At 34.9% G+C, this 26,063-nt stretch overlaps 1 protein-coding gene across 1 annotated transcript in view; it reads right to left on the bottom strand.

The window, feature by feature from the left end:
- Nucleotides 1-24,962, bottom strand: part of LOC150083686 (protein GDAP2 homolog) — an 83,004-nt gene extending 58,042 nt beyond the window's left edge. Inside the window, exons 1-2 of the mRNA XM_090377435.1 lie at nucleotides 24,750-24,962; nucleotides 3,864-4,037 (exon numbers count right to left, since the gene is read on the bottom strand). Coding sequence (XP_090233561.1) covers nucleotides 3,864-4,036 — 173 coding nt within the window. The 5' untranslated portion in view covers nucleotide 4,037; nucleotides 24,750-24,962. The remainder of the gene's footprint in view (nucleotides 1-3,863; nucleotides 4,038-24,749) is intronic.
- Nucleotides 24,963-26,063: the final 1,101 nt, after the last annotated feature.

Raw genomic sequence — 26,063 nt, 5'->3', positions numbered from 1 at the left:
AGGTGGTTCGGAAAACTGTTAGCTTGGGCGGGGAGATACAAGGACTAATAGATTAACAGTAGCCACAGGCAGAGGTGAAAGTGATTCTTGCACTGCTCTTATTGGAATGAGCAGCAGCCTGGAAAACAAGATGCAGGGTATTTCAGAGACTGCTGGAAGTCATTGCTGTACAAGTAAACACATGGGTTGTATTAGTTTAGCTAAGAATAGGAACAGGTGCATGTATACTTGCGTGTACACCAATGCTAGGAATTTGGAAAATAAATTTGATGAATTTGGGGTATTGCTCAAAACATCAAAGGCAGATATTGTTGGGATATCAGAGATGTGGTGTCACACATATATAAGGAATGCAGAACTGGAATTTGGGAGTACAATGTCTACAGAAAGGATAGACAGGATAGGAAGGAAGGAGGGGTTATGCTATTAGTTAAGAAACACAAAATCCAAGGAAGTGAAGCCAGTCAACATCACTGGACAGTGCAGTGTTGTGTCAGTTTGGTGTGACATAAGCAATGGGAGATCAAAATTGAGAGAAGGAGTGTGCTATAGGTTTAATGACTCCGATGAGTACAATACGAAACTGTACAGGGAAATAGAGTGGGCCAGTAAATCAGCGAGTCTTATAATGGGGGATTTTAATTTCCCAGATACTGACTGGAATTTGTGAGTTTGTCACTCACACACTAGCAAGGCTTTTGTGGATTTATTGGATGATTGTTTTCTACATCAGCATGTTTGGGAGGCAACTAGAGGGAGTAATACTCTTGATCTGATTATCAGTAGTGATTCTTCATGGATTAAGAATCTGCAGATAAAGGAACCACTAGGTGGCAGCGATCAGTGTGCCGAAGTGGGATTTACTCAAAGAGGTAACTACCATCAGGGGTAAAGGGAAGGGTTTTTGCTTTCGTAAAGGCGACTACGATGGTCTGAGACAGTATTTAAATTCTATACAGTGGGACCAACTGATGATGTTACCAACAACAAATTCAAAATGGGAAGCATTCAAAGACCTTATCTTTGAAGATACTAAGCTTTACATACCAACTAAGAAATACTGTTCAAGGTTTAGGCCTAAATGGATGTCAGATGAACTAATGATGCATATGGCAGAGAAGAAAAATGCATGGGATACATATAAATTAATGGGTGACATGGAAGCCTATGACAGATATAAGCTGGTCTGTAACCAAGTCAAAAAGGAGATTAGACAGGCAAAGGCAGATCAGAAATCCTTGGTAAAGGATGCAAAGAAAAATAGAAAAGAGTTCTTTACCTATGTAAACTCTAGAAGGAAAGGGATGAATCAGATTGGTCCACTGGATATTGATGGTTCAACAGTTGAGGATCCTTGTCAGGTGGCTAACAAACTAAACACACAAGAGGAGTTATTCAGGAAGGGGAATTCCAGAGGTGAAGTAAACTCTGGCAGTGAACTAGATGATTTTGTAATAACTGAGAGGAAAGTGGAGGAGAAATTGTTAAGGATAAACATAAAAAAGGCACCTGGGGTGGATGGGATCTATCCAGTTATATTAAAGGAGGCAGCAAAGGAAGTAAGCAAACCCTTAGCCATAATTATGAGAGCTTCTTTGGACTCGGGGAGGTACCCTTAGACTGGAGATGTGCATATGTGACCCCAATTCACAAAGGAGGATCAAAGGCTGACACAAGTAATTACTGTACAGACCTATGAGTTTAACTTCCATTCCAGGAAAATTAATGGAGGCACTGGTTAAAGAAGCACTGCAGGATCATCTAGACAAGACTTCAGTAATAGCTTGGACACAGCATGGTTTTGTTAAGGGAAAGTGTTGCCTGACTAATTTGTTTGGATACTATGATGCAGTCACAAAAGAACTGGATGCAGGGAATAACTTTGATATTATATATTTGGATCTTAGAAAGTCTTTTGATACTGTTGCACATGAAAGACTGCTGCACAAATTGGAGCAGTGTGGCATTGGAGGCAAATTGCTGCTATGGGTAAAGGGATGGTTGAGGGGGAGAAGACAGAGTGGTAATTAATGGACACTGCTCATCATGGACTAATGTTATTAGTGGAGTCCCTCAGGGTTCAGTGTTGGGTCCATTGTTGTTTTCTGTATTTATAAATGATATTGATGATGGTATATCAAGCTTAATGTCCAAGTTTGCAGATGATACAAAGGTTGGCAGGGTTGTTAAGGACACTACTTAAGCTATGCTGCAACAGGATCTGGAAAGGTTAAGCAGATGGACTGAGAGGTGGCAAATGAAGTTTAACATTGACAAATGTAAAGTACTACAAATGGGAAACTAACTCAGAAAGAAAGGCTTAAGTTTTGTAAATTACAGTGTCTGGAGACTAGGCACCAGCGAGGTGATCTGATAGAGGTGTATAAAGCCTTGAATGGTTTGAGCATGCTCAATGCTGATGGGATTCATTCTCTCGCTCAGAATAATCACCTGAGAGAGCATAAATTCAAACTGAGGAAAGACAGATGTAGGATAGACGTGCGGAAATTTGCCTTTAGCCAGCGGGTGGTTGGTTGGTGGAACAGATTCCCATCCCTTGTCGTGGAAGTTGATAGCCTAAATAAGTTTAAGGCTCAGCTGGACAGGTATTTCGAACGAACAGAGGGGTGAAGTGGAAGTGTTTTTTTTTTTTTTTGGCTGCTGCTGCATAAGCTTGCTTTCTTGCATCAAATGCCTCTACTTATGCTAATGCTAACTCCAGAGCAATGTATCAACTCTGTCGTACTACACTGACAGTGGTAGAGAATGAAAAGGACCTGGGGGTAATTGTGCAGGCAGATATGAAGTTCTTTGAGCAGTGCAGATGGGTCTGCAAGAGTAGCTCATGGTGTCTTGTCAATGATATACAGGAATTTTTCTAGCAGTGATAAGGAGGTGATTATTCCCTTGTAAAGGCAATGGTCAGGCCACACCTTGAGTACTGTATACAGGTCTGGAGGCCTCATTTCAAGAAGGATGTAGAGCTGCTGGAAAGTACAGAGAAGGGCAACAAGATTAGTGAATGGAACAAAGGGTTGCTCTCACGAAGAAAGAGCTTAAGTTTTCCAAATGACAGTGTCTGGAGATTAGGCACCTGCGAGGTGATCTGATAGAGGTGTATAAAGCCTTGAATGGTTTGAGTATGCTTAATGCCAAGAGGATTCTTCCTCTAGCTCAGAATAATCACCTGAGAGGGCATAAATTCAAATTGAGAAAAGACAGATGTGGGATAGATGGGCGGAAATTTGCCTTTAGCCAGCGGGTAGTTGGTTGGTGGATCAAACTTCTGTCTCTTGTTGTGGAAGTTGATAGCCTAAATAAATTTAAGGCTCAGCTGGACAGGTATTTCGAACGAACGAACGGAGGGGTGAAATGGGAGTGGTGTTTTTTTTTTTTTTTTTTTTTTTTTTTGGCTGGTGGTGCATAAGCTTGCTTTCTTGCATCATATGCCTCTACTAATGCTAACTTTAAAAACTGATTTCACATACTGCATGGCAGCTCACATTGAACTTCTTCACAACTGTTTTGTCTGCATGTTGTCACCAGAGTTCACTTGTTATTTGATGAGCAAAGAGTTTGTCCTGAAACATGCCCTCATAGTAGTTCGATCATTTAAACAAAGGCATATTATAAAAACAAAAAAGACAAAATAATTCTGAAAGCATCTTATAAAGGAAAAAAGTAATTTTTTGTACAGATTCTTAAAAACAAACATAATCATTGATACAAGTGCAAAATTACTTTCTTAATATTTCCATTTTTTTTTTTTTTTTTTTTTTGTTAAATGTGCTGGATTTTAAAGAATTTTAGATTGTAAAGTGCTGCATTTTAGTCTACTGTACTGATATAATATTATCCATTACCATAAGGCCACTTTGCTGTTTATATTAATATTATAAGGAAATGGACTGATGCTGTGGACTTTTTCTTGATTCCCAAAGTGACTCGCATCTGGAAGGTCCTTTGGATTAATCTGGCTCCACCTTTTTAATTTAGTTATATCCAAAACATCGGCATGTACTCCTAGTGGATCCATCCTGGCAAAGAAAATATATGCAATATAAAATTACTATAACATTTTTTTTCTTTTGTCAGAGCAACTAAGGCTATAAGGCACTAATGTACTGTGTATGTAAATCACATGCATTTCATGGTCAGTTTGTGTGATGAAAACCAGAGTTCCTAGGGGGGAACTTTGGTTTTCATTAGCGTATAAAGATTTATAAGCTTAAATTTTTATATGCTTGCACTTAAAATTGAAGCAATTTATAATGTTTTGTCACCCTCTATGTTAGATGGAGTGCCCAGGTATTACCAATACTTTAGATACATTACGCAATAAAGAGAACTCTTCATCCAGTACAAAACCAGGCAAATGGGAGTTATCAGGTTTCTTATCTAATGAAACACCTGATGTGCAATATAATTTTCTAAAGGAAGCAATATTTGTTGCAAGATAATGTTTTTAGGTTTTATGCTAATGACACTAATGCCAATTCATTATTATGATAATTGTTGCACTTCCTGTTAAATAGAGTGAAAAATATTGTGGATTACTTCTGTTACACATGAGTACAGAACTCAGGAGCATGAAACTTTCAAGCTTGTGCTGCACATTAACTAGTGTTACCAGGTGACTGGTTTTGACCCAGATAGTGTTGTTTAAGCTGTCCAGGAAACAAATAGAGTAAATACTAGATGTGTAAATTTTCAGTACGTTCTTAAGTTTATCATTATAAGTCTGTTATTTTAATTTTACATTCGGTTGTTTATAAATATTAACAACATTATTGCCATTAAGATAGAACTGTATTCTTTAAACTTCAGTATTTTTGCATAAGTATATTTGGGTACATTTTATCAAAATGGCCTGCATTTGGATTCAGAAAAGGCAAACTATTGGATACAGCTTTAAGAGAGCCTATTAAAGCTCTTTTTTTGATGATTACTTTTCTAAATTTTAAAAAGAGACCACATGGAGTAGTTTGCTTCCCACCCTCTCAAAGGGTTTTAGGGAACAATCCAACAATGGGAGTAATGATACAATAGAACTTCATAAATCTGGCAAGCTTGGGACAATGCGAGTGCTGGATTTTTGAAAGTTATTCATGTAGCTTAAATATTCAGGGTAACTCGATTATGTATGCACTTCATACTCAGGGAGCCAACGGCATAATTTAACATGGTCATATTTTCAGTGAATTTCAATTTTACTGTGAATTTGGAAAGATCTTTCGATTGCATAATAAAATTAGTATGCTTTTACACTAACTAAATAATCTAAAAATATTGTTGGAAATTACATTTGAATATTTATTTCGATTGCATAATAAAATAAGTATGCTTTTATACTAACTAAATAATCTAAAAATATATTGTTGGAAATTACATTTGAATATTTTTATGAGATTGGTCCAGTGGGTAGCTCCCTGCCTAAGAAATAAAGGTGATTGGCATGAATTCCAACTCTGGTATGCTGTGTTGAAGTTGTCCAACCCTTTTTAATATGAGGTATAAATGGTGTGATATGATTTTAGCAAGTTGAATTGCCTTAAACTAAATACACACTATGGTACTGCTATATACTAGTATTAATATCTCAAAATGAATAGTTTTATGTTACAAACATATAGTAACAATGGTGTACAGTCAAGAAAATACATAAAACAGAAATTGATGTTTGGAAATTAATAATGAAATAAAATGCATAAATCAAGCACCCATTTTTTTTTTTTTTTTTTTTTTACTGCAACCAGCTATTTTCCTCTGACCTTGTCTGGTCAGCTACCCTCAAAAATATTTAAACAGTCCCAATTTCTGAATGACAGATTTATGAGCTTCTGCATATTTTCAAAAATGTTCCACACTAATGATTCAGTCACTTTCCCAATTTTAAACCAGAGCAAAAGCTGTTATAATACTTTTTAGCTTGGGAATTTATATTTTATTTTCAGTTTTAGCTTTCTGTCTAAACATGCAGTGAATCTACAGGTAAAAATAATATAGATATTTTTCTTGTGCCATGAAAATTTTTCCAAAATTAGTATTAAGAGTGGTAAATGATATAAGAAAGCAAGCTTATACAGTATCAGTCAAAAACACATCCCACATCCTTGTCTGTCATCTCCAATAGCTTGTTCAAACTATTGGAGGGAAATTTATTCAAATTATCAACTTCCACAACAGACAGAAGTTTATTCCAACAATCAACCATCCACTGGCAGAAGGTACACTTCCCATATCTATTCTGCAACCATTCTACCTCAATTTGATTTTATGTCCCCTCTTGTGGGCACCTCCGTAGCCAGGTGGACAGGAGTAGCAGTGCGTAGCACATGCTTCTTGATTAGACTGGGGTTCGAGACCGTGACCACCAAATACAAAGGATGCAGAAAGATCAGCGAATGACCACCGCATATCCCCCGGAGCAATATGGCCTTAGTTGCTAATGCTCCTAAAAACCAAACAACAACCACCCCTCTTTTGTGCATAATCTGAGCAAGAGGTAGAATATTATCAGCACTGAGCTTACTCAATCCCTTCAAAGCCTTAAACACCTCTACCAGATCAACTCAGTGCCTAGTCTACAGACTCTGAAATTTGTAAAACTAAAGCCTTTCTTAGTAAGAGCACCCCCTTTGTTCCAATATCACTGCCTTTCTCTGTATAAGTTCCAGCAGCTCTATATTCTTCCTCAAATGAGGCCACTAGCCCTGTATGCAGTACTCCAAGATGTGGGCTGACTACTGCCTTACAGAATGGGATAATCACATCCTATGCTAGAAAAATTCCCATATACAGTAAAATCTTGTTAATACAGATTTGGTTTATGCAAAGTACTCATTTATATAAAGCACATACCATTCTGCTGTGAAAGGATAGGCTTTTCTATTTAAATATATTCGTTCATTACAAAATTCAGTTAATGTATTACAAAGTTTGTTTACACCCCATGAGGAATAAATATTGTTATTTTGCATGTTTAATACAAACTTTGGCACAGTAGTCTGATTATTGTCCCTGGCCACCCAGTTCTCTGCTTCCTGAAGGATGGCACTGACTTGTTAGAAATTACTTTTGTGTAAAAAAAAAACAGTTTATGGTAGCTACAACTTAAGTACACTCTGAAAAACATCATTATGAAGGATGAGATGTTAAATTAACAAAAGAATAAAAACAGTTTCTAAACATTTGTTATTATAATAATAATAAAAGATGTTTACTCCCTTGTTCTCCATGGGAAAATGTCAGTTGCAATTGTTACAACTGACATTTTCACCATGTTACACCAGTTCAAAGAGTCTTTTGCTACAGTTTAATCTATTTTTTGTGCCATTTTATCTGAGCTGATGTCTTTTTTGGAAATTGTCTTTAATTCAAAGTTTGTTTATATTAAATCTCATCCAGCAATGTTATGGCGAAAAATGTAAAGGAAAGAATTAAGTCCGGAAAGTAAACTGAAAATTATACAAGAGACTGATAGGATGGAACGAAGCAAAGCAGACATTGCAAAGGAAAGGCTCTATATGCTCTCAAGAGAGCACAGAGCCTGCCTGATAAGGTAATTGATTCACAACATAGGAGGGAACAATTTGCAGCCAAATGCCTTGGATGCCATCCATAATTTTGTTATTGCTTGGGACAGTATTGCATCAAGTGTAATAATCAACTGCTTCAGAAATAGTGACTTTGGAGAGAATATCATCGAAAAACATGGCCAGCAGACAAATGTGATAGAAACGTTGAGGAATAGAGGAATTTGAAGAAGCATATAGATTTTATTGGTGAATATGAAAAGTTTGTGAAGGTGGATAAAGAAGTTTCTACCACAGCAATGCAACACCAGAAGAGCTGTTAAGCACCAAGAAAAACAATGTTTTTCTACCAGCAGCAGTGAAAGTGAAGAACACATACTGTCATCTATAAAAGATGCCAAAAATGCATTGAGCATAACAGGGAATGTGTTGGCATGCAATATTGTTAAAGAAACGACTACTGCTTTGATAGTCTGTGCTGTAGTTAAAAATGCATATAGGACAAAAATTGTGCAAAGAACATTGGATTCTTTCTTTAAATTAGATTAATTTATCCAAAACTGAATGGTTTGTATGTCTCCTTTTATATTAAGATTGCAATTCTTTTTACTTGATACTAAAGTACTGCATATATCAGGTGCCTCCGTAGCCAGGTAGGAAGGAGCAGCAGTGCGTAGCACACGCCTCTTGATTAGACCGGGGTTCGAGCCCGTCACCACCAAATACAGAGGATGCGGAAAGGTCAGAGAATGACCACCACATATCTCTGAGCAATATGGCCTTAGTTGCTAATGCTTCTAAAAACCAAATAACAAACAAACAACTGCATATATCAAAATATATACTGCACAGTATTTTCATTAATTGCTTTTCTCTTAGTTTATCTTACAAATAAAATAAAATCTTTAAAAAGTGTGTTATTCCTATTACTGCATTTTAGACAAGGCTTTTGTTTATTTTTGATATCATTATTCTGATATACAGTATGTACCAAAAAAAAAAAAAAAAAAACCGGTAAAATTTTGACACTTTTGGGGGACCTAGTTACCACAAACCTTGCTATTACAAAATGTGAAAATTTCAGTCCCTTGAACTTTGTATTAATGAGATTCGACTGTATATGATTGACAAAAAGCCATAAGCTATGATGGTAGCGTGTGTGCACTGCTCAGATAGCATGATAGCTGACTGCACGATTACTGTTACCCATATACAGTAATTGCATTTGTTGGTGTTAAACTTCAAATCCCGTTTTTCAGCCCAACTGCCTAATTTTTATAGATCTTATTGCAGTAGTATACCTTGATTACTATCATTAACTGCCATGCTAACCTTTGTGTCATCTACAAACTTAGACATTAAGCCTGATATACCTTCTTCAACATCATTAATAAATACAGAAAACAACATGCCCAGCATCAAACCCTGGGAAACTCCATTAATAATACTAAACCCTGAAGAGCAGTGTCCATTGATAAACATTGTCTTCTCCTACTCAACCTCCCTCTATCCATAACAGTAACTTGTTCTTAATGCCATACTACTTCAATTTGTACAGTAGTCTTATGTTCAAGAGTATCAAAATCTTTACAGAAAACTAAGTATATGACACCAAAATTTTTTGGCATCTAGTTCCTTGGTAACTGAATTACTGTATCCAATCAAACTGATCAGACAGATCGCCCCTCAACAAATCCATGCTGTGACTGAAGTATAACTGCACTACTGTCTAGATGGTCCTGCATGATTTCTTTAACCAGTGACTCCATTATTTTCCCTGGAACTCAAGTTAAGCTAAGAGGTTTGTAGATACTCAATATTACTTTTTGATCCCCTTTGTGAATTGGGAATACATTCATATATCTTCAGTCCACAGGGACTGTTCCTCACACCCCAGGTTTCTTTATGTTTAGCTTTCCTCTCAATTATCACAATATCGCATAGCTCACACTGTGAGGTTTGATATACCTTCCCTAAAAAATTCCTCATATGTCAATGTAGGTGCAAAATGCCTATTCATTTTGTCATAACCTGGGCAGGATTATCAACAATTAAACAATTGATAAAGTGGACCAATATGACTGATTCCATTTTTTCTATTGTTTAGTTAAGAATTTTTTTATTCTTTTTCCAGACTTCTTATAATCTGCCTTAGCTTGCTTAACCTTTTGTGACTTGATTCCAAACTAGTTTATATTTCCCATAAGCTTCTGTATCACCAGATAATTTATATTTATCTAATACATTTTTCTTCTCTGAAATGAGTCTTATTAGTTCATCTGACAACAGTTTAAGCCTAAACCTTGAGCTATATTTCTTATTGGTATCAAAGGTCTAGTAGCTTTTATGATTATTCCCCTGAATGCTTCCCATTTAGACTTTATTGTTGGTAACATCAAAAGTTGGTCCCACCATAGAATTTAAAAACTCTGAGACTACAATAGTCACCTTTACAAAGAAAAACACCCTTTCCCCTATGCTTGATGGTAGTTAGATCTTAAATCCAACATCAATATACTATGATCACTTTCACCTAGTGGTTCTTTTATCTGCAATTCTTAATGCACGAAGAATAACTGTTAATAACAGATGAAGAGTACTGATTTCAGTTTTTGTCTCTCTAACATGCTGCCGAAAGACAGTTATCCAATAAATCCACAGAAATCTTGCTAGTGTGTTAGTGACCAACCCACAAGCGCCAGTCAATTGAAAAGTTAAAATTCCCCATTATATAAGACAATCTGATTTACTGGCCCACTATTTCTCTGTATAGTTGTTTGTTATACTCATAACAGTAATTAGCCCTAAATTACACTATTGTTTTTGTTTTCCCAGTGCACATGTCATCCCAAACTGACTCCTCATTGCAGTGGCCACCCATGTCAACTGGATGTACTGCCTTAGATTTAATATTCTTTTTAACTAAAAACACACCCCAGCCTGAGCTGTCTGTCCTTTTTGTACACATTGTACTCCCCACATTCAAATTCTGAGTATCTGAATTTGAATGTGGTATATCTGAGTAACACCATGTATTCTCTAATAACTACACAATGTCTGTATTTGATGACTTTACCAGTACTTCAAATTCAATTTATTTACTATGCTCCTAGCATTAGTGTACATGCAAGTATATATGTGCCTGTTCTTACCCTTAGTTACCCTAACACAGCCCACATATTTGCTTGTTCCATGAGAACCCACCTTGTAGGCCTTGAAATACCCGACACCTTGCTTTCCAGCCTGCCACATGTTCCAATACAAGCAGTGCAAGAATCACTTTCTTCTCTGTCTGTGAATGTTGTTAATCTATTAGTCTAAAACTGCATTGATTTTGCTAAGCCAAAATAAATTTTGAATAAATTTTAAATTATTATGGACAAATGAATGTAACACAGTTCGTGTGTTGAATCACTATGATTCATGTTTTTTTTTTAAATACAGTATACCAATTAGTTGTTCAGACAACTATGAAAGGTCTCTTCTTTGGAAGAGAGGGAGAGACAGAGAAGAAAAAAAAAAAAAAAAAAAAAAACCAAAGTAGTCAAATTCAAATTACAAGTTGTAAATTATGATTTTGAATTAACTTTTGATTTCAGCCATTATATTTTAGGTTAGTATTTCTTCCTGTAATCTACTCCCTTCCAATGAGCATTCTCCCCCCTCCCCCTTTTTGCTCCAAACTTTCTTGTGTGTTCAGTATTTTTATAGAAACCAACTGGAAAGTCTGTAAAATCCAAAATACTAGAAACATGATTGCACAGATTGTCCATAGATATCTTTGGTATGCTGCTTATCAACTGGAAAAAGATAATTTTACAGTTAAACTCTTAAGTGTATTTCTCTAAATGCATATGCAATAAGAATTCAGTAGCTGAAATATTCTTGTGATTGAACTAGGGAGAATTAACTAAATTATTTTAACATGGAAAGAAACATTCTTGAATATACTGTATAGCATTATTTCCCTTTCTTAGATTGCTCCCCAACAACCACCTTGGGGCAATGCTTTGGAATTTTTCATCTTATAACCTTTTAAAAATCAGAACATTAATCATAAAAAAAAAAAAAAAAAACATTAAATTTTTTTTATACTAGTTCACATTTTTTGGGGGGAAAAAAAATTTCAGAAATTGAAGTAGTTATGAGTGTGGAATCACTTAAGATTTCCTTTTATCCATGAAATAACTGTTCATTACAATTTATAGCACATAGATTGCTGGCAGATTAGATAAAATCAATGAATCTGCATTTCTTGTTTATACTTCAGCACAACCACCAGGTCAGTGGAGTTTACAATAAATCAATCAATACAAATGTCAATTGTATTTAGCAGTCACGGGCTTGAATCCCGGTCCACTCAGAGCGTGTGCTACTGCACTTGCCCTCCTGACCACTTGGCTATGTCAAGCATCAACATTAGCAAGGGCACACGATGCAAGAAAGCAAGCTTATATAGAATCAGCCAAAAAAAAAAAAACCCTTATTTCACCCATCCCCTTGCTCCAAATGTTTGTCAAGTTCTGCCTTGAACCTATTTAACCTATCAACTTCTACAACGACAGATGGAAGTTTGTTCCAGTAATCAACCACCCGCTGGCTAAAGGCAAACTTCCACACATCTATCCTACAACCGTCTTTCCTCAACTTAAATTTATGCCCTCTCAGGTGATTATTCTGAGCAGGAGGAAGAATCCCATCAGCATTGAGCATGCTCAAACCATTCAAGACTTTATACACCTCAATCAGATCACCTCGCAGGTGTCTAGTCTCCAGACACTGTAATTTGCAAAACTTGAGCCTTTCTTCGTAAGAGCAACCTTTCTGTTCACTAATCTTGTTGCCCTTCTCTGTACTCGTTCCAACAGCTCTACATTCTTCTTAAAGTATTTAGCAGCAAGCCTATGATATGATCACATTTTTATTATATCAGCTTAGAATATTAAAAAACACTAAAGATCTCCAGAAGAACTGAAAGGTTTAAGTGTATTTTATTGACAAATTTACCGAAACAGAAAAGAAATACAGGCAAATTCTGATAAATTTATAGCACATATGATACATAGTGGTGGATGAGATAGTTATTTGTTCAACTGGCTTAATGTGAAACCTATCAAGATGACAGATGTCAAACTCAGAAAATACACCTAAATATTTCAAGGGATTATGAGCTTACTGTGCATTTTTCAGAACAAAGAGATGAAAAAGAGACAAGGGAACAATATCAATGTGAAAAACATGGTATGCTGTTCAATATTTTCTATGAAAAAAATTTTAAGAATTAGAAGTTTGTTTAAAAATTAGTTCATAGAAATGCATATGTTAATAATTAATGTCAGAGATTAAATAAAACTTTAAGTATTTTCATTCATTTTTTTCATTTTGATTTAAAAACAAGATATAAGATTAAAAACACAGATGATTTATGATTACCTTAGATATAAAATTGGGTAGATTAACATGGTATAAGACTAGCGGCTAGTCATGCATGTATATCCCACATGCTACAAAACAAAATGGTTTTGATTGCTTACTGATTTTAATTCATTTATTGTATACATAACTTGTTATAACCAACAAGTTATGCATTATCATTTCTTCCATTAATGATCTAACATCAAATTCATCAACTGTTACATGGATAACAATATGTTGTTGACTACAGTGTGAGATATGCATTATAATTTCTTTCATTAATGATTTAACATCAAATTGTAATCAATTGTTACAGGGATAACAGTATGTTATTGATTACAACTTGAGATTTTCAATACAAATCAAATGAGTTATTCAGTTAAAAAAAAGTGTAGTTGTGACCAGTAGTAAATCACATCCCCCAATTGTTTAATTCTACACAGCAAATATTCTTTCTTTATTTGCCATAGGTTAGCTTTTACTGATTTAAGTCCCCATCTTAAAGAATTTATATAAATTTAAGTGTATTATGATGTATGCAAGCTTGGTCAGCAACATCAAGCAGTATAAGAAAAAATAAAAACTTTGGCAGCTTCCACCCTAATGAAATTTGTTTGCCATGTCCTTTGACCTGTGACTAATATTATAATTGCTGATAAAAGTGGCATGTCAATACTGCAAAACTGACAGGCAACAAGGAGAATATTCTTAGAGAATAACAATATTCTCAGAACATTCTTGAGAATTATCTACTGTTAGCATGACCACTTCCTTGCAACTGTTTTTCACATATTGGTAGACGTGGAAAATGACTACAAGAGGGGATGAAAAAATAATTTATCATAATTAAATAAAGCAACAAAAAATAATGCTTAAAGTGTAAGTGAAGCTGAATTCAACAAATTAACAAGTAATACATGTTATCAAATCGGACATGAATACAAGATCTTAAGAGCAGTAATAGAAACAGAAAAATTATATTCATTACATTCAGCAATTATTACATGAATAATCTTTAGTAATTGGCAATAGGTTCAAATACATTCTCAAATACATTGTTAACAGGAGAGATTGCTTCTACAAGGATGGGATACACTTAAATAGAAAGGGTGCAAGAATAATTGTTGATGCTATTGAGTCAATGTTAGGTGGGTCAGAAAACTGCTAGCTTGGGGATGAGATTCATAGACTAATAGATTAACAGCAGCCACAGGCAGAAGTGGAAATGATTCTTGCACTGCTTCTATTGGAATCAGCAGCAGCGTGGAAAGCAAATTGCTGAGGATTTCAAAAACTGCTGGGAGTCATGAAACAAGTAAATACATGGGCTGTGTTAGAGTAACTAAGAATAAGAACAGGTGCATGTATACTTGCATGTACACCAATGCTAGGAGTATAGTAAATAATATGATGAATGTGAAGTGCTGGTCAAGACATCAAAGGCAGATATTGTTGGGATATCAGAGGACATGGTGTCACACAGATATAAGGAATGCAGAACTGGAATTAAGAATTACAATGTGTACAGAAAGGATAGACAGTAGGATAGGAAGGGAGATAGGGTTATACTGTCAGTTAAGAAACACAAAATATAAAGTGCATCCAGTTGACTAGATGGACAATGCAAAAACATGAGTCAGTCTGGTGTGACATAAGTACTGGGAAAGCAAAAATGAGGGTAGGAGTTTGTTATAGGCAGGCCTAATGACTTTGATGAGTACAATGAACAATTATACAGAGAAATAGAGTGGGCCAGTAAATCAGAGTGTCTTATAAATGGGAATTTTAAATTCCCAGATATTGACTAGAACTTGTGGATTGGTCACTCACACACTAGCAAGGCTTTTGTGGATTTATTGGATGACTTTTCTACAGCAGCATGTTAGAGAGGCAACCAGAGGGAGTAACATTTTTGCTGATTATCAGCAGTGATTATTCATGCATTAAGAATTTACAGATAAAGGAACCACTAGGTGGCAGTGATCACAGTGTACTGATGTGGGATTTACTTAAAGATATAACTACCATCAGGGGTAAAGGAAAGGGTTTTTATCTTTCATAGAGGTGACTATAGTGGTCTCAGAGATTTTTTAAGTTCTATACAGGATCGACTGATGATGTTACCAACAGCAAATTCTAAATGGGAAGCACTCCAAGAAGTAACCTTGGAAGCTACTAGGCTTTTTGTTCCAACTAAGAAACACTCTTCTAGGTTTAGGCCCAACTGGACGTCAGATGAACTAATGAGACTCGTGGCAGAGAAGAAAAATGCATGGGATGCATATAAATTATCAGGCAACACAGAAGCCTATGGTACATATAAGCTAGTCTGTAATCAAGTCACAAAGGAGGTTAGGCAAGTGAAGGCAGATGAGAAATCTTTGGCAATGAATGTAAAGAAAAACAGCAAATACTTCTTTACTTATGTAAAGTCGAAAAGAAGGAGATGAATCGATTGGTCCACTTTATATCAATGGTTTGACTGTAGTTGATCATTCTCAGATATCTGCCAAACTAAATGAGTATTTTGCATCTACATTCACACATGAGGAGTTATTGAAGGAGAAGAGGGCCAGATGTTTATCAAACTCTAACAGGGAGTTAAATGATTTTGTAATAATGAGAGCAAAGTGGTGGAGAAATTGTTGAAGTTAAACATAAGAAAGTCACCTGGATTGGATGGATCTATCCAGTTATATTAAAGGAGGTGGCAAAGGAAGTAAGCAAACCCTTAGCCATAATTAGGAGAGCATCCTTAGACTCAGGGAAAGTCCTCACAGACTGGAGATGTATCTCCAATTCACAAAGGGGAAATCAAAGGCTGACATGAGTAATTAGACCTGTTAGTTTGATTTCTGTTCCAGAGAAAATCATGGAGTCACTGGTTAAAGAAGCATTGCAGGATCATCTAGACAAGACAGCAGTAATAATTCAGACACAGCATGGGTTTGTTAAGGGGAAGTCTTGTCTGACCAATTTGATTGGATACTAAGATGTGGTCACCAAGGAACTGGATGCAAAAAATAAATTTGTCATCATATACTTGGATTTCAGGAAAGCTTTTGATACTGCTGCACATAGAAGACTACTGTACAAATTGGAGCAGTATGGTATTAAGGGAAAGTTGCTACAATGGATAAAAGGATAGTTGAGTGGGAGAAGACAGAGAGAGAGAGGTAATCAATGGATGCTGCTCTTCGTGGACTAATGTTATTAGTGGTGTCCCCAGGGTTCAGTGTTGGGTCCATTGTTGTTTTGTACATTTATCAATGATATTGATGAAGGTATATCAAGCTTAATGTCAAAGTTTGCAGATGATACAAAAGTTGAGAGAGATGTTAATAACAGTAATGACAGTATACTGCTACAACAGGATTTGGAAAAGTTGGGCAGATGGGCTGAGAAGTGGCAACTGAAGTTTAACATTGACAAATGAAAAGTACTGCATATGGGTAGCAGTAACCCTAGAGAAATGTACCAACTGGATGGTGTTACAATCATGGTAGTGGAGAATGAAAGAGACCTGGGGGTAATTGTACAGTCAGATATAAACTTTTCTGAGCAGTGCAGACAAGCTGCCAGAGTAACTCATGGGATCTTGTCAATGATACATAGGAATTTTTCAAGCAGGGATAAGGTGATTATCCTCTTCTATAAGATAGTATGAATCAGAGCTGTAATACTCAATATGTTCTACGTTGATAATGATATTAGTAAATTGATATTAGTAGATTATTAGTATTTTCATTCCTGTGATCACGACAGTCGGTCGAAAAGCATTGTCAGCTTCAGGAAGGAAAATCGTTTTGAATATTTTCGTTAGCTTCTTTTAATTGCGTTAATTTGAATTTTAATTGTTTTGAATTGATTTTGAATTGTGTTAAATTGATTATTTAATTATTTATAATTTACTTTAATTATTTATATTTTACTTTAATGTACCGGTAAGTTGTCGATTTTTTCGTTTTTTCCGTTTTAATTTCTGGAGGGTATCATACGGAAGTGTTCCACGTACTATATTGAGGTAAACTCCTCTTCTATAAGGTAATGGTCAGGCCCAAACCTTGAGTCCTGCGTACAGGTCTGGAAGCCTCATTTTAGGAAGGATGCAGAGTTGCTAGAACTAGTACAGAGAAGGGCAACAAGACTGGTGAGAAGAACAAAGGGGTGCTCTTACGAAGAAAGGCTTAAGGTCTGCAAATTGCAGTCTGGTGACTAGGAACCTGCGAGGCGATCTGATTATTAATATTATTATTACTAGCCGTATAGTGCAAGGAAGCCTGAGGCTTATGCTGCACCAGCTAAAAAAATTTCCAAGTTACCCTGAGAGAGAGAGAGAGAGAGAGAGAGAGAGAGAGAGAGAGAGAGAGAGAGAGAGAGAGAGAGAGAGAGAGAGAAGGGAATCACCAAGAAAGAGAAGAATGATGATATCCAGCCCAGGACCCTGGGTGTGCCAAGCCCATACTCACCAGATGTGAGCCCCTGGGGTTGATTGAGGTGTATAAGGCCTTGAATGGATTGAGCAGGCTCAATGCTGATGGGATTCTTCCTTTTGAGGGAGCATAAACTGAAACTGAGAACAGACAGTTGTTGAATAGATGTGCAGAAATTTTCCTTCAGCCAGATTGCTGGAACAAACTCCCATCGGTCATTGTGTAAGTTGATAGCTTAAATAAATTCAAGGCAGAACTAGACAAACATTTGGAACGAATGGATGGGTGAAATGGGAAGGGTTTTTTTTTTTTTTTTTTGGCTGATGCTGCATAAGCTTGCTTTCTTGGATCATATCTCTCTACTAATGTTAATAAAGAATATTTATCATGTAAATATATTAAAAAAAAACCTTCTGTCATCTTGTATTCTCTTTTACATCCTGTTTTTCATCTGTTTTCCTTCCTCTAGTTTCAGGAAAAACCTACACCATGGCTTAAAAATGTTGTACCAATCATTTACTACTGATCACTTTTATAATACTGTCTGAAAACCCACTAACTATTACCAGACTTTTAATTCACTTTGGTTGTAATACTTCAGCAAAATTCATGTAAAATATTCAATACAACTGAATAAACACAGGTATTAAAATAAAAACTTCAATAAAAGTAGAATAAATAAAATAAATAATATATACAAATGTAGATAAAAGTTAAAAACTAATAAAAATGGAAACAAGTATCAAAATACTAAATAAAAAAAAAAGTATACATGTCAAAAATATAAATGAAATGAAATTTTAAAAAGTATGTAAAATTTAATTAGTTGAACGTAGAGCCATTGTGCAGTTCATATTTCGGATATGAAATGTTTGTTATGCTTGGTTTTTAGGAGCATTAGCAACTAAGGCCATATTGCTCCGGGATATGCGGTGGTCATTCCCTGACCTTTCCGCATTTGGTGGTGACGGGCTCGAACCCTGGTCTAATCAAGAAGTGCGTGCTACACACTGCTGCTCCTTCCCACCTGGCTACGGAGGTGCCTAGGATATGAAATGCAATAAAATATTATACTGTTTATCTTATGGAACTCAGTTCCCATGCACAATTTTTAGGGGTTTGTAACTCAGGGAATAAATCATTAATTTCACATCTCTTACATGTTTTGATTTGTGTTGCTTCAGTATGCTATTAATAGTTAATATCATTTCAAATTAATTTAACATACAGATAAAAGTTTATCATGTAAATAAATTTAAATTTTTACATGGTTTAATTATATATCTACTGACTAGCAATATCACAGTATGAGGGAGATTGATATTGGCTGCTTTGGGAAGTTGGAATTAATGCTAACAAGCAAGGTAAACACTAGTATTTTCACCTTATTATGCAAGTTGAATTTACCGTGTAATGGCTGTTCCAGAAGACTTATTAGTATGTATGCTCCCCACCCTTTCCCAGGCTCAGTGTATAATAGAAAATGAAAAAAAATGTATATTCAAGAAATTTTTAAGCAATAAAGCCTACACCTTGAATATTTTGAGGCCTATATATCACACAAAAGCATGGGTCCTTTAAATGATGTGAGGCACATCAATAGTGTTCAGTAATCTTGACACCCGCTGTAGAAAGTGGTAATTCATTCTCGTGACTTTTGCCAACACTTATGGCTTCAGGCACTTTGTATTTCCACATAGATTCCCAATATTAATTATAACAAGGCATCCAGCATTCATTAAGTTATAGAGTCTATAATTTTTCAGCATGGCTGTCACATAAGACACACCAAATGAATCTTCTATTTAAACTACTCTGCTGTTCACTTTTCTGGGTTATTAAAAAGGCACCCTACCTCAAAAAGCTACTTAATTTTTTAGTGACATCAAGCTTTGTATTTTAATACTTGATTTTTAGTTTTTATTCTTTTATTCTCACTTCTCTCAATTTTTAGTTTTTATTTTAATTATATTTTAATGCTTTTATTTCCATTTTTATTAGCTTTAACTAGACCTCTATATATAATTATTTTATTTATTCTACTTTAAAAGTAGTATTTTAATACCCTTGTTTAGTTGGTTGTCTTAAATCTTCTGCATTATTTTCTGCCAGTCAGTGTGCCTTTTCTCTAAAAAGCAAAATTCAAAATTAATTTTTATATTTTGCCAATTTAAATGAAATTTTAATCTTGTTTTGTATGAAGGCATTTTCACATGAATAAAAAAAGTTAAGTGTGTTAATATCTCTGGTCTACGCAAAAACTGAGAGAAAAAAAATAAAATGAAACAAACACACTAAAAGGAATTTCAGTGATTAATCTAATCAGATCATGCTCAAAATACATTGTAAGCTATATAATGGGTTACTTAGCTAAACAAGGAATGGATCCCTGTACAATGAGTCATTGCAAACTGTTTACTGTACTGACTATACATATCTTGAATTCCTCCAAACAGAATTTCTAGTTGGTATGATGAAAAATCAGAGAGCTTCCACTAATCAGAGAGAACTTCTATTATACACCCACTTCTATCAGTTCTCTGACAGAAGTGGGTGTATAATAGAAGAATTAGTAAAAAAAAAAAAATGTATATTGAAGAAATTAAGCAATAAAGAAAAGGATAAATTATATAAATCTTAAATAAAAATTTATAAGGAAAACAAAAACAGTGTGATGGATGCCACAAAAGTAGTTTCATTTAGGAAGACCAGTAACAAAGATTTGAGGGATGGAAATCACTTAAAAATGTTAAGTAAAAGTTGATTAGATTAGAATCTAACGACTAAGACATCTATTAATTAAAAAATGCATATTAACTGCTATATTTATAAAATTAGGCTAAATCAGAAATTAAGGAGGATGCATACAACACAAGAATACATTATTTACAATGAATCCAGCTATGCACTATTTATAGACACTGTACGGCTGTTATGCAAAAGCAGATCTCATTGGAGAACATATTCACTGCCACACTTTCAAAACCAGAAGGAAGAACTTGGGGGTGGCAATAACTCAATGAGTTGTTAAATGGTCTGCACCTTCCCAACTATAACTTATAGTGGGGACAAACGGCTCAAGAGCTATTGCTTTATAAACACTAGCACAAAGACTAGCTTTTTGAAGTAGCATATGGATTCAGGCTAATCAAAATTTTTTCCTTCTACATAAGCACAACATGACAAGCTTTGTGTTCTTAGGAATCTCAGGGAAGGGGGGAAACTGGAACAGGAAGGGAAAGAGGAACTGGCTGAGAAAGGCAGGGGATTTGGTAGGGCTGTCTGTCCTGGGACTTGCATGCTCTCCAAGTTGTGGAAGATTTATCATACTTCTGAGAAGTTTAATTACCTTTAATACAGGTTGTTTGGGATTTACCACCAAGGTGATTGTCACTGAAGCATTGATGACATGTGCATGTACACTGCACTTAGTACATGGTTAGTTTATCTATTTACAGTATGAAAGAAGGAAGTCAGAGAACAACTACTTTGCCACCTAAGCCCATTTAACCTAGTAACATGCCAAAGGGGTTAACAAGTTTTCAAGAGAATTCAAATTTGAGCTTTTCCAAACAAGTGGCACTTGACAGTTCCATAAACATGATGACATAACTCCCTACCCCTCCATAGCACATCAACTGCAGAGGATCTACCGGGGACAAAGTTTGTAAATTTGTAATTTGATTAAAATAAAAATAAATAAGTAGTACCGAGAGCTAATTTAGGCCCAATGCAAAATTCATGACCCTTTCCCCATGTTTGGATATATAACACAGGCAAAGTGCATGATGGGCCATCCAGTTGTATGTGTGTCAAATCTACATGTAGATTTGAGGGTTCAAAAGCAACCAGTCAATCCTAACATACAATAAACCAATAAGATTAATTAATAAAACAACGTTTTTATTATTTTAAGTTTATAGAATATTTTTGCCAATTATTAAGGATGAATTTAATTACTTAAATGTAACATTAAGGTCTTGTTGGGTCCTTTTAAGAATTGTGGACCTGGGTACTGTAGACCCTTAACCACTCCTTGTTGGGCCTGGATATAGATTCACTAATTATGTCAAGACCACATTATAAATATTACAACTGCAAGATGAATTTTTAAATACATTTCGATTTCTTACAGGTATACACAAGCATTTTTTTGAAAAAGTAATGAAGTCTTTTTTCACACAACTTGTAAAACTATACAGTTACATCAACTACAGAGGATACAACATAACTAGATTTTCATCGCCGTTAAAATGAGATATGATATAAACCTACTGTGAAGTTCTGGATAGTTTGTCAAGTCCATTAACAATGGCAACTGCGTGTGATAAGCAGTTTGGCCTTAGCTAGCAAGACCTTATATATACAGTGAACTTGTTATATAAAAAGTTCATTTAACTGACTGGCAGCATACTGTAGATGTACATATTCTCTCTGAACAGAAGTGAACAACAGAAAAATGTATGAGGCATAAAATAACATCTCACCATGTGTGGGGGGGGGGATGTCTGTATGTTACAAACTAGTTAAAACTAGTGAGTAAAATCACTTTTTTCTTGAGTTAATAAATGAATAGTCTTGTAATCTTATAAGACCACTGGTATGCATATTAAGAGATTGAATTCATACACTACTGCAAAAAATGGATAGCTCACTGTTATCTGTAGTTTTGGTATAATGGCTCTCATAAATGGTTAAAGTGAAGACTATTGTGTGGTATGTACAGTGAAGTATATAACTTCTTATATTCTGGTATATACCACACTATTGTGTGTGTATGTACCAGAATATAAGAAGAATCTTTTAATGATTAAGTTAGGTTAAAAATTAAACTTCAGCACACGAAAAATTTAAACCAAACCAATGTTATGGCACTTGACTGTGGTGGTTACATTACTTTGTCACTTTTTAATTAAAAGTAACAGTGCTTAATAATTAACTTAAATAATATATTTGTTATGTTAGGGTACCAAAAACAATAGGGAAAATTAACTTATGGACACAAATGGAACACTTAAGAGAAAAAAGAAAATGCTTTAGGTACCAGGAAAATGCTTTAGGTTTGTGATTCATATCACAAAGTGATATGAATCACAAACCATAATTTTCCAAAGTGGGTGTTGCTTGATTTGATTTGGGTTTTATTGGCACATTAGTAACTAAGGCTATAATGTGCTAAAACCAGGTGACATATAAAACAAAACAGTTAAGATTTCAGTGACCTAATGAATTAGGTCACTATTTCTGATATAAAACAATACTGGTATAAAATATATAACAATAAAGAAATGAAAGTAAAAAAGTAAAAGTTAAATGCAATTAAAGGGGTTTAGCGATTTTAAATAAGTAAAAACAGCAAATACATGCTGAATGTATATGGCTCAGCCAGATAACTAAAAGTGGTAAAATATAAAATACATTAGTGTCTAAAACATGGACACTCGGTTAAAATTGGCAAATGGTTAAAAACGAACCACACTTCTCACACATAGGAAGCTCATCTGCTCTCAACAGAAATGAATGCGTAAGATGACTATGTCCTATGCAGAAAGTGAGCTAGAACAACTTCCTCTCTGCGGTTCCTGCGCAGACAAGACCTGCCACAGTTTAATTACAGGCTTTATCTGGTAGAGCTTGTTCGTGACCTGTCCATGCCAGAATTCTTATGGGTGTTGCACCATTTCTTTGATAAGTGAAAAAAGTGCTGATGTGATTGATTAAAATACATTTATTGAATAATAGATTAAAAATTTATGATAATCACTTCTTCCTGTGCTTTATACATGACAGCAGGTGAGTTCTGGATTCATTCTTGTGATAGTCAATTTCAGGTCACCTTGGCTAAACTGTACATCATACCACACATATTTCCCCTCTTGTCTACATATTTTTGCTTTGAAACAAAAGAAGCTGCATATCAACTTAAAGATAAGAAAGAAAAAAAGGATATGGTGTTGAATAATTACAAAATTCTGTGTAGGATGCCTAACTACCAGTAAAACAGAACTCCCTTCGACCCCCAAAATTCAGAATGTCAGTTTTGTACTGCAAATGCTGTAAGTACATTTTTATGATAACAAATTTGCCGTAACAAAGTTATTTTATATTTAAAATAACTTTGTTATTTACAGGGAAATAGCCCTGAGAGAGAGAGAGAGACAGAGTCAGAATTTGAATCAGATATGGAGTCTGTCAAACTTTTTGTGGTGGCACTAACGTTTTATAGTAATAGTTCATGAAATGGGGGGGATGGTAGAATGAATGATATTAAAGCAAATGGAAGGTACATTAGGAAATGGGGGGGTTATTTAAATAAATAATAGGTTTCCTTCATAGTAAATTCACTCTTAGTCTTGAAAATAACCTGTATATACTAATGTGCCATAGGAAAACACATATTGAACAATTATAATAATAAAATACTAAATTTATGCTTCATTTATTCTCCCAATTTTGTCCTAAGTTTATGGAACCCCCATTTGTGTGTAAGGGGGGGAGTGTCACTCGAAAACGGTTTAATCTTCGGATGTGGCAATAGACATTGCTCGGATCAGATGGTGAATGGATTGGTTCATATCTATATGGTGATTTCGGCAAAATATTTGCTGAATATTTGCTTATGACTGTCAGAAACAAAAATTTTAAAAATTACGAATAAGTCCATTAGAAAAATAGTTTTGGAGAAAGTTTCTTTTCTTATGTCGTTGCAACGCATAGTGTGCCCTTTTACACATCTGCATGCTATTTATCTATTAGAGATTGATAGTGACAAGGTCAACAGAAATTGCATATTATGAAATATGCAGAATAAAAAATAAATTTAAGTGATATCAATTTGGATTTTCTTCTATTTCAGTGAAATTCACTCATGCTTCTTTTTTTTTTTTAATTTTTTTGTGAAACACAGAAGTTTCTTCCAGTCAAAAAAAAAAAAAAGTGCAGCAAGCAAGGATAATCAAAATTGCAAGTAAGATCAGCAAAATTGCATATTACTAATTAAAAAAATAATAAAAATAACTAAATTTTACGTGTTATCAACTTAATTTTTTTTTCTATTCCACTGAAATGCATTCGTACATGTTTGTTATGTGAAACGCAGATGTTTTATACAGTCATAAAAAATAATTTTGCTGATGTCACATATCCCATCTGAAGTGAGCACTGTAAACAAGTCAAAGAATTGCAATAACTGTGTGCGTTATTACAATAAACTTAACGAGGGCACCTAGAGAAGTGACCTCATTTCTTATATATATTTTTTAAATCACTAGAAATTATGCTTACTACTGCAGTTTATGGTTTTGCGTCCTCATAATTAGTTTTCATTCCGTTATCAAACAAATCAAAAAAACATGCCAAGTCTTACCGTTTAGCTGAGGGCGGAATGAGCAAAACTTAAATTTAAGCACTAAAGAAGCAAGGCTGTTAAACAAAATTATTGATTAATTTCCCTGAGGTCATGATTAACAACGACTAATTTTCTTTTTAGCAAAATCAGCGAGTAATATTCAGTCTGAGAAGTAACGCATACAAGCAGCAATCATCTCAGTCTTGTTTTCGGTCGCACACCCCACAATGATCACATGACAAACACATTGCAATTACAAGGCCATATGACAGACAGGTCTGGCATGAATATAAATGGCTATAAGCAACGATCGTTTCTGACTTCAGCCTTATAAGAGGCGAAAATTAAGGGAAGAATGCGGATAAAAAAGAGTCAAAGAAATCTATCTTCAGCGACCATGGAAGCAAAGGAATGAATTTTATAAATTGAGGTATTATTTATAATTAAAAGATAGCTACGTAAGCTGAGACGTTTAACAGACACTTGATATCTTGACCTCAAAATCTACTGAAAAAATAAAACAAGAAAACCAATACATAAGTAATAGGAAAATTTTTTAAATTTTTTGCCCATTACAAAAATTTACAAAACAGTGACCTAAAAGAAACCAAATTTAATCAATAACTGCATAATGATCAGACCATGGTCCCTTACTCCATTAGGCACTGTGTCCAGGGCCTACGATTTTTTAGGACTTACAAAAAAAGGGAAGGGGCCAGAAAACATAATTCAAATAGAATTTAATGATTTTATTCTAAGGATAAAATTCTACAAAGCAATTTTTAAATACATATTTCCAAGATGAAATACTTTCTTCGGCTTTTTCTTTTATCAAAATCAACAACGTCATCAAAGTTCGTATAGCGAGTAATTTAGTGCTGAGAAAGTGTTGTATAAATAATTTCGAACCACATTTATAGGAAAGCTGTGGAACTGCTTTAAGAACAAAAAATTAGACTTAACTCAGGGAAATTTGACAAGACACAAATAATGCATGGGCTACATACAAATTATCAGGTGATACAGAAGCCTAGTATGGTAGATGCAAACAAGTCTGTAATTAAATCACAAACTTGTTTGTTTTTTGTTCGCTTTGTTTTTTTGTTATTTGGAGCATTAGCAACTAAGGCCATATTGCTCCGGGATATGCGGTGGTCATTCCCTGACCTTTCCGCATCCTCCGTATTTGGTGGTCACGGGCTCGAACCCCAGTCTAATCAAGAACCGTGTGCTACCACTGTTGCTCCTGCCCACCTGGTCACGGAGGCGCCATTATTAAATCACAAAGAAGGTGAGCCAAGCTAAGGCACATAACGAGAAGTCTCTGGCAAA

Source organism: Mastigoproctus giganteus, chromosome 7 (assembly GCF_048544385.1).
Source record: "Mastigoproctus giganteus isolate SK-2022 chromosome 7, ASM4854438v1, whole genome shotgun sequence".
In the NCBI taxonomy this organism is placed as follows: Eukaryota; Metazoa; Arthropoda; class Arachnida; order Uropygi; family Thelyphonidae; genus Mastigoproctus; species Mastigoproctus giganteus.
Note: the sequence above shows the minus strand (reverse complement) of the source record. Positions and strands in the feature narration are given on the sequence as shown.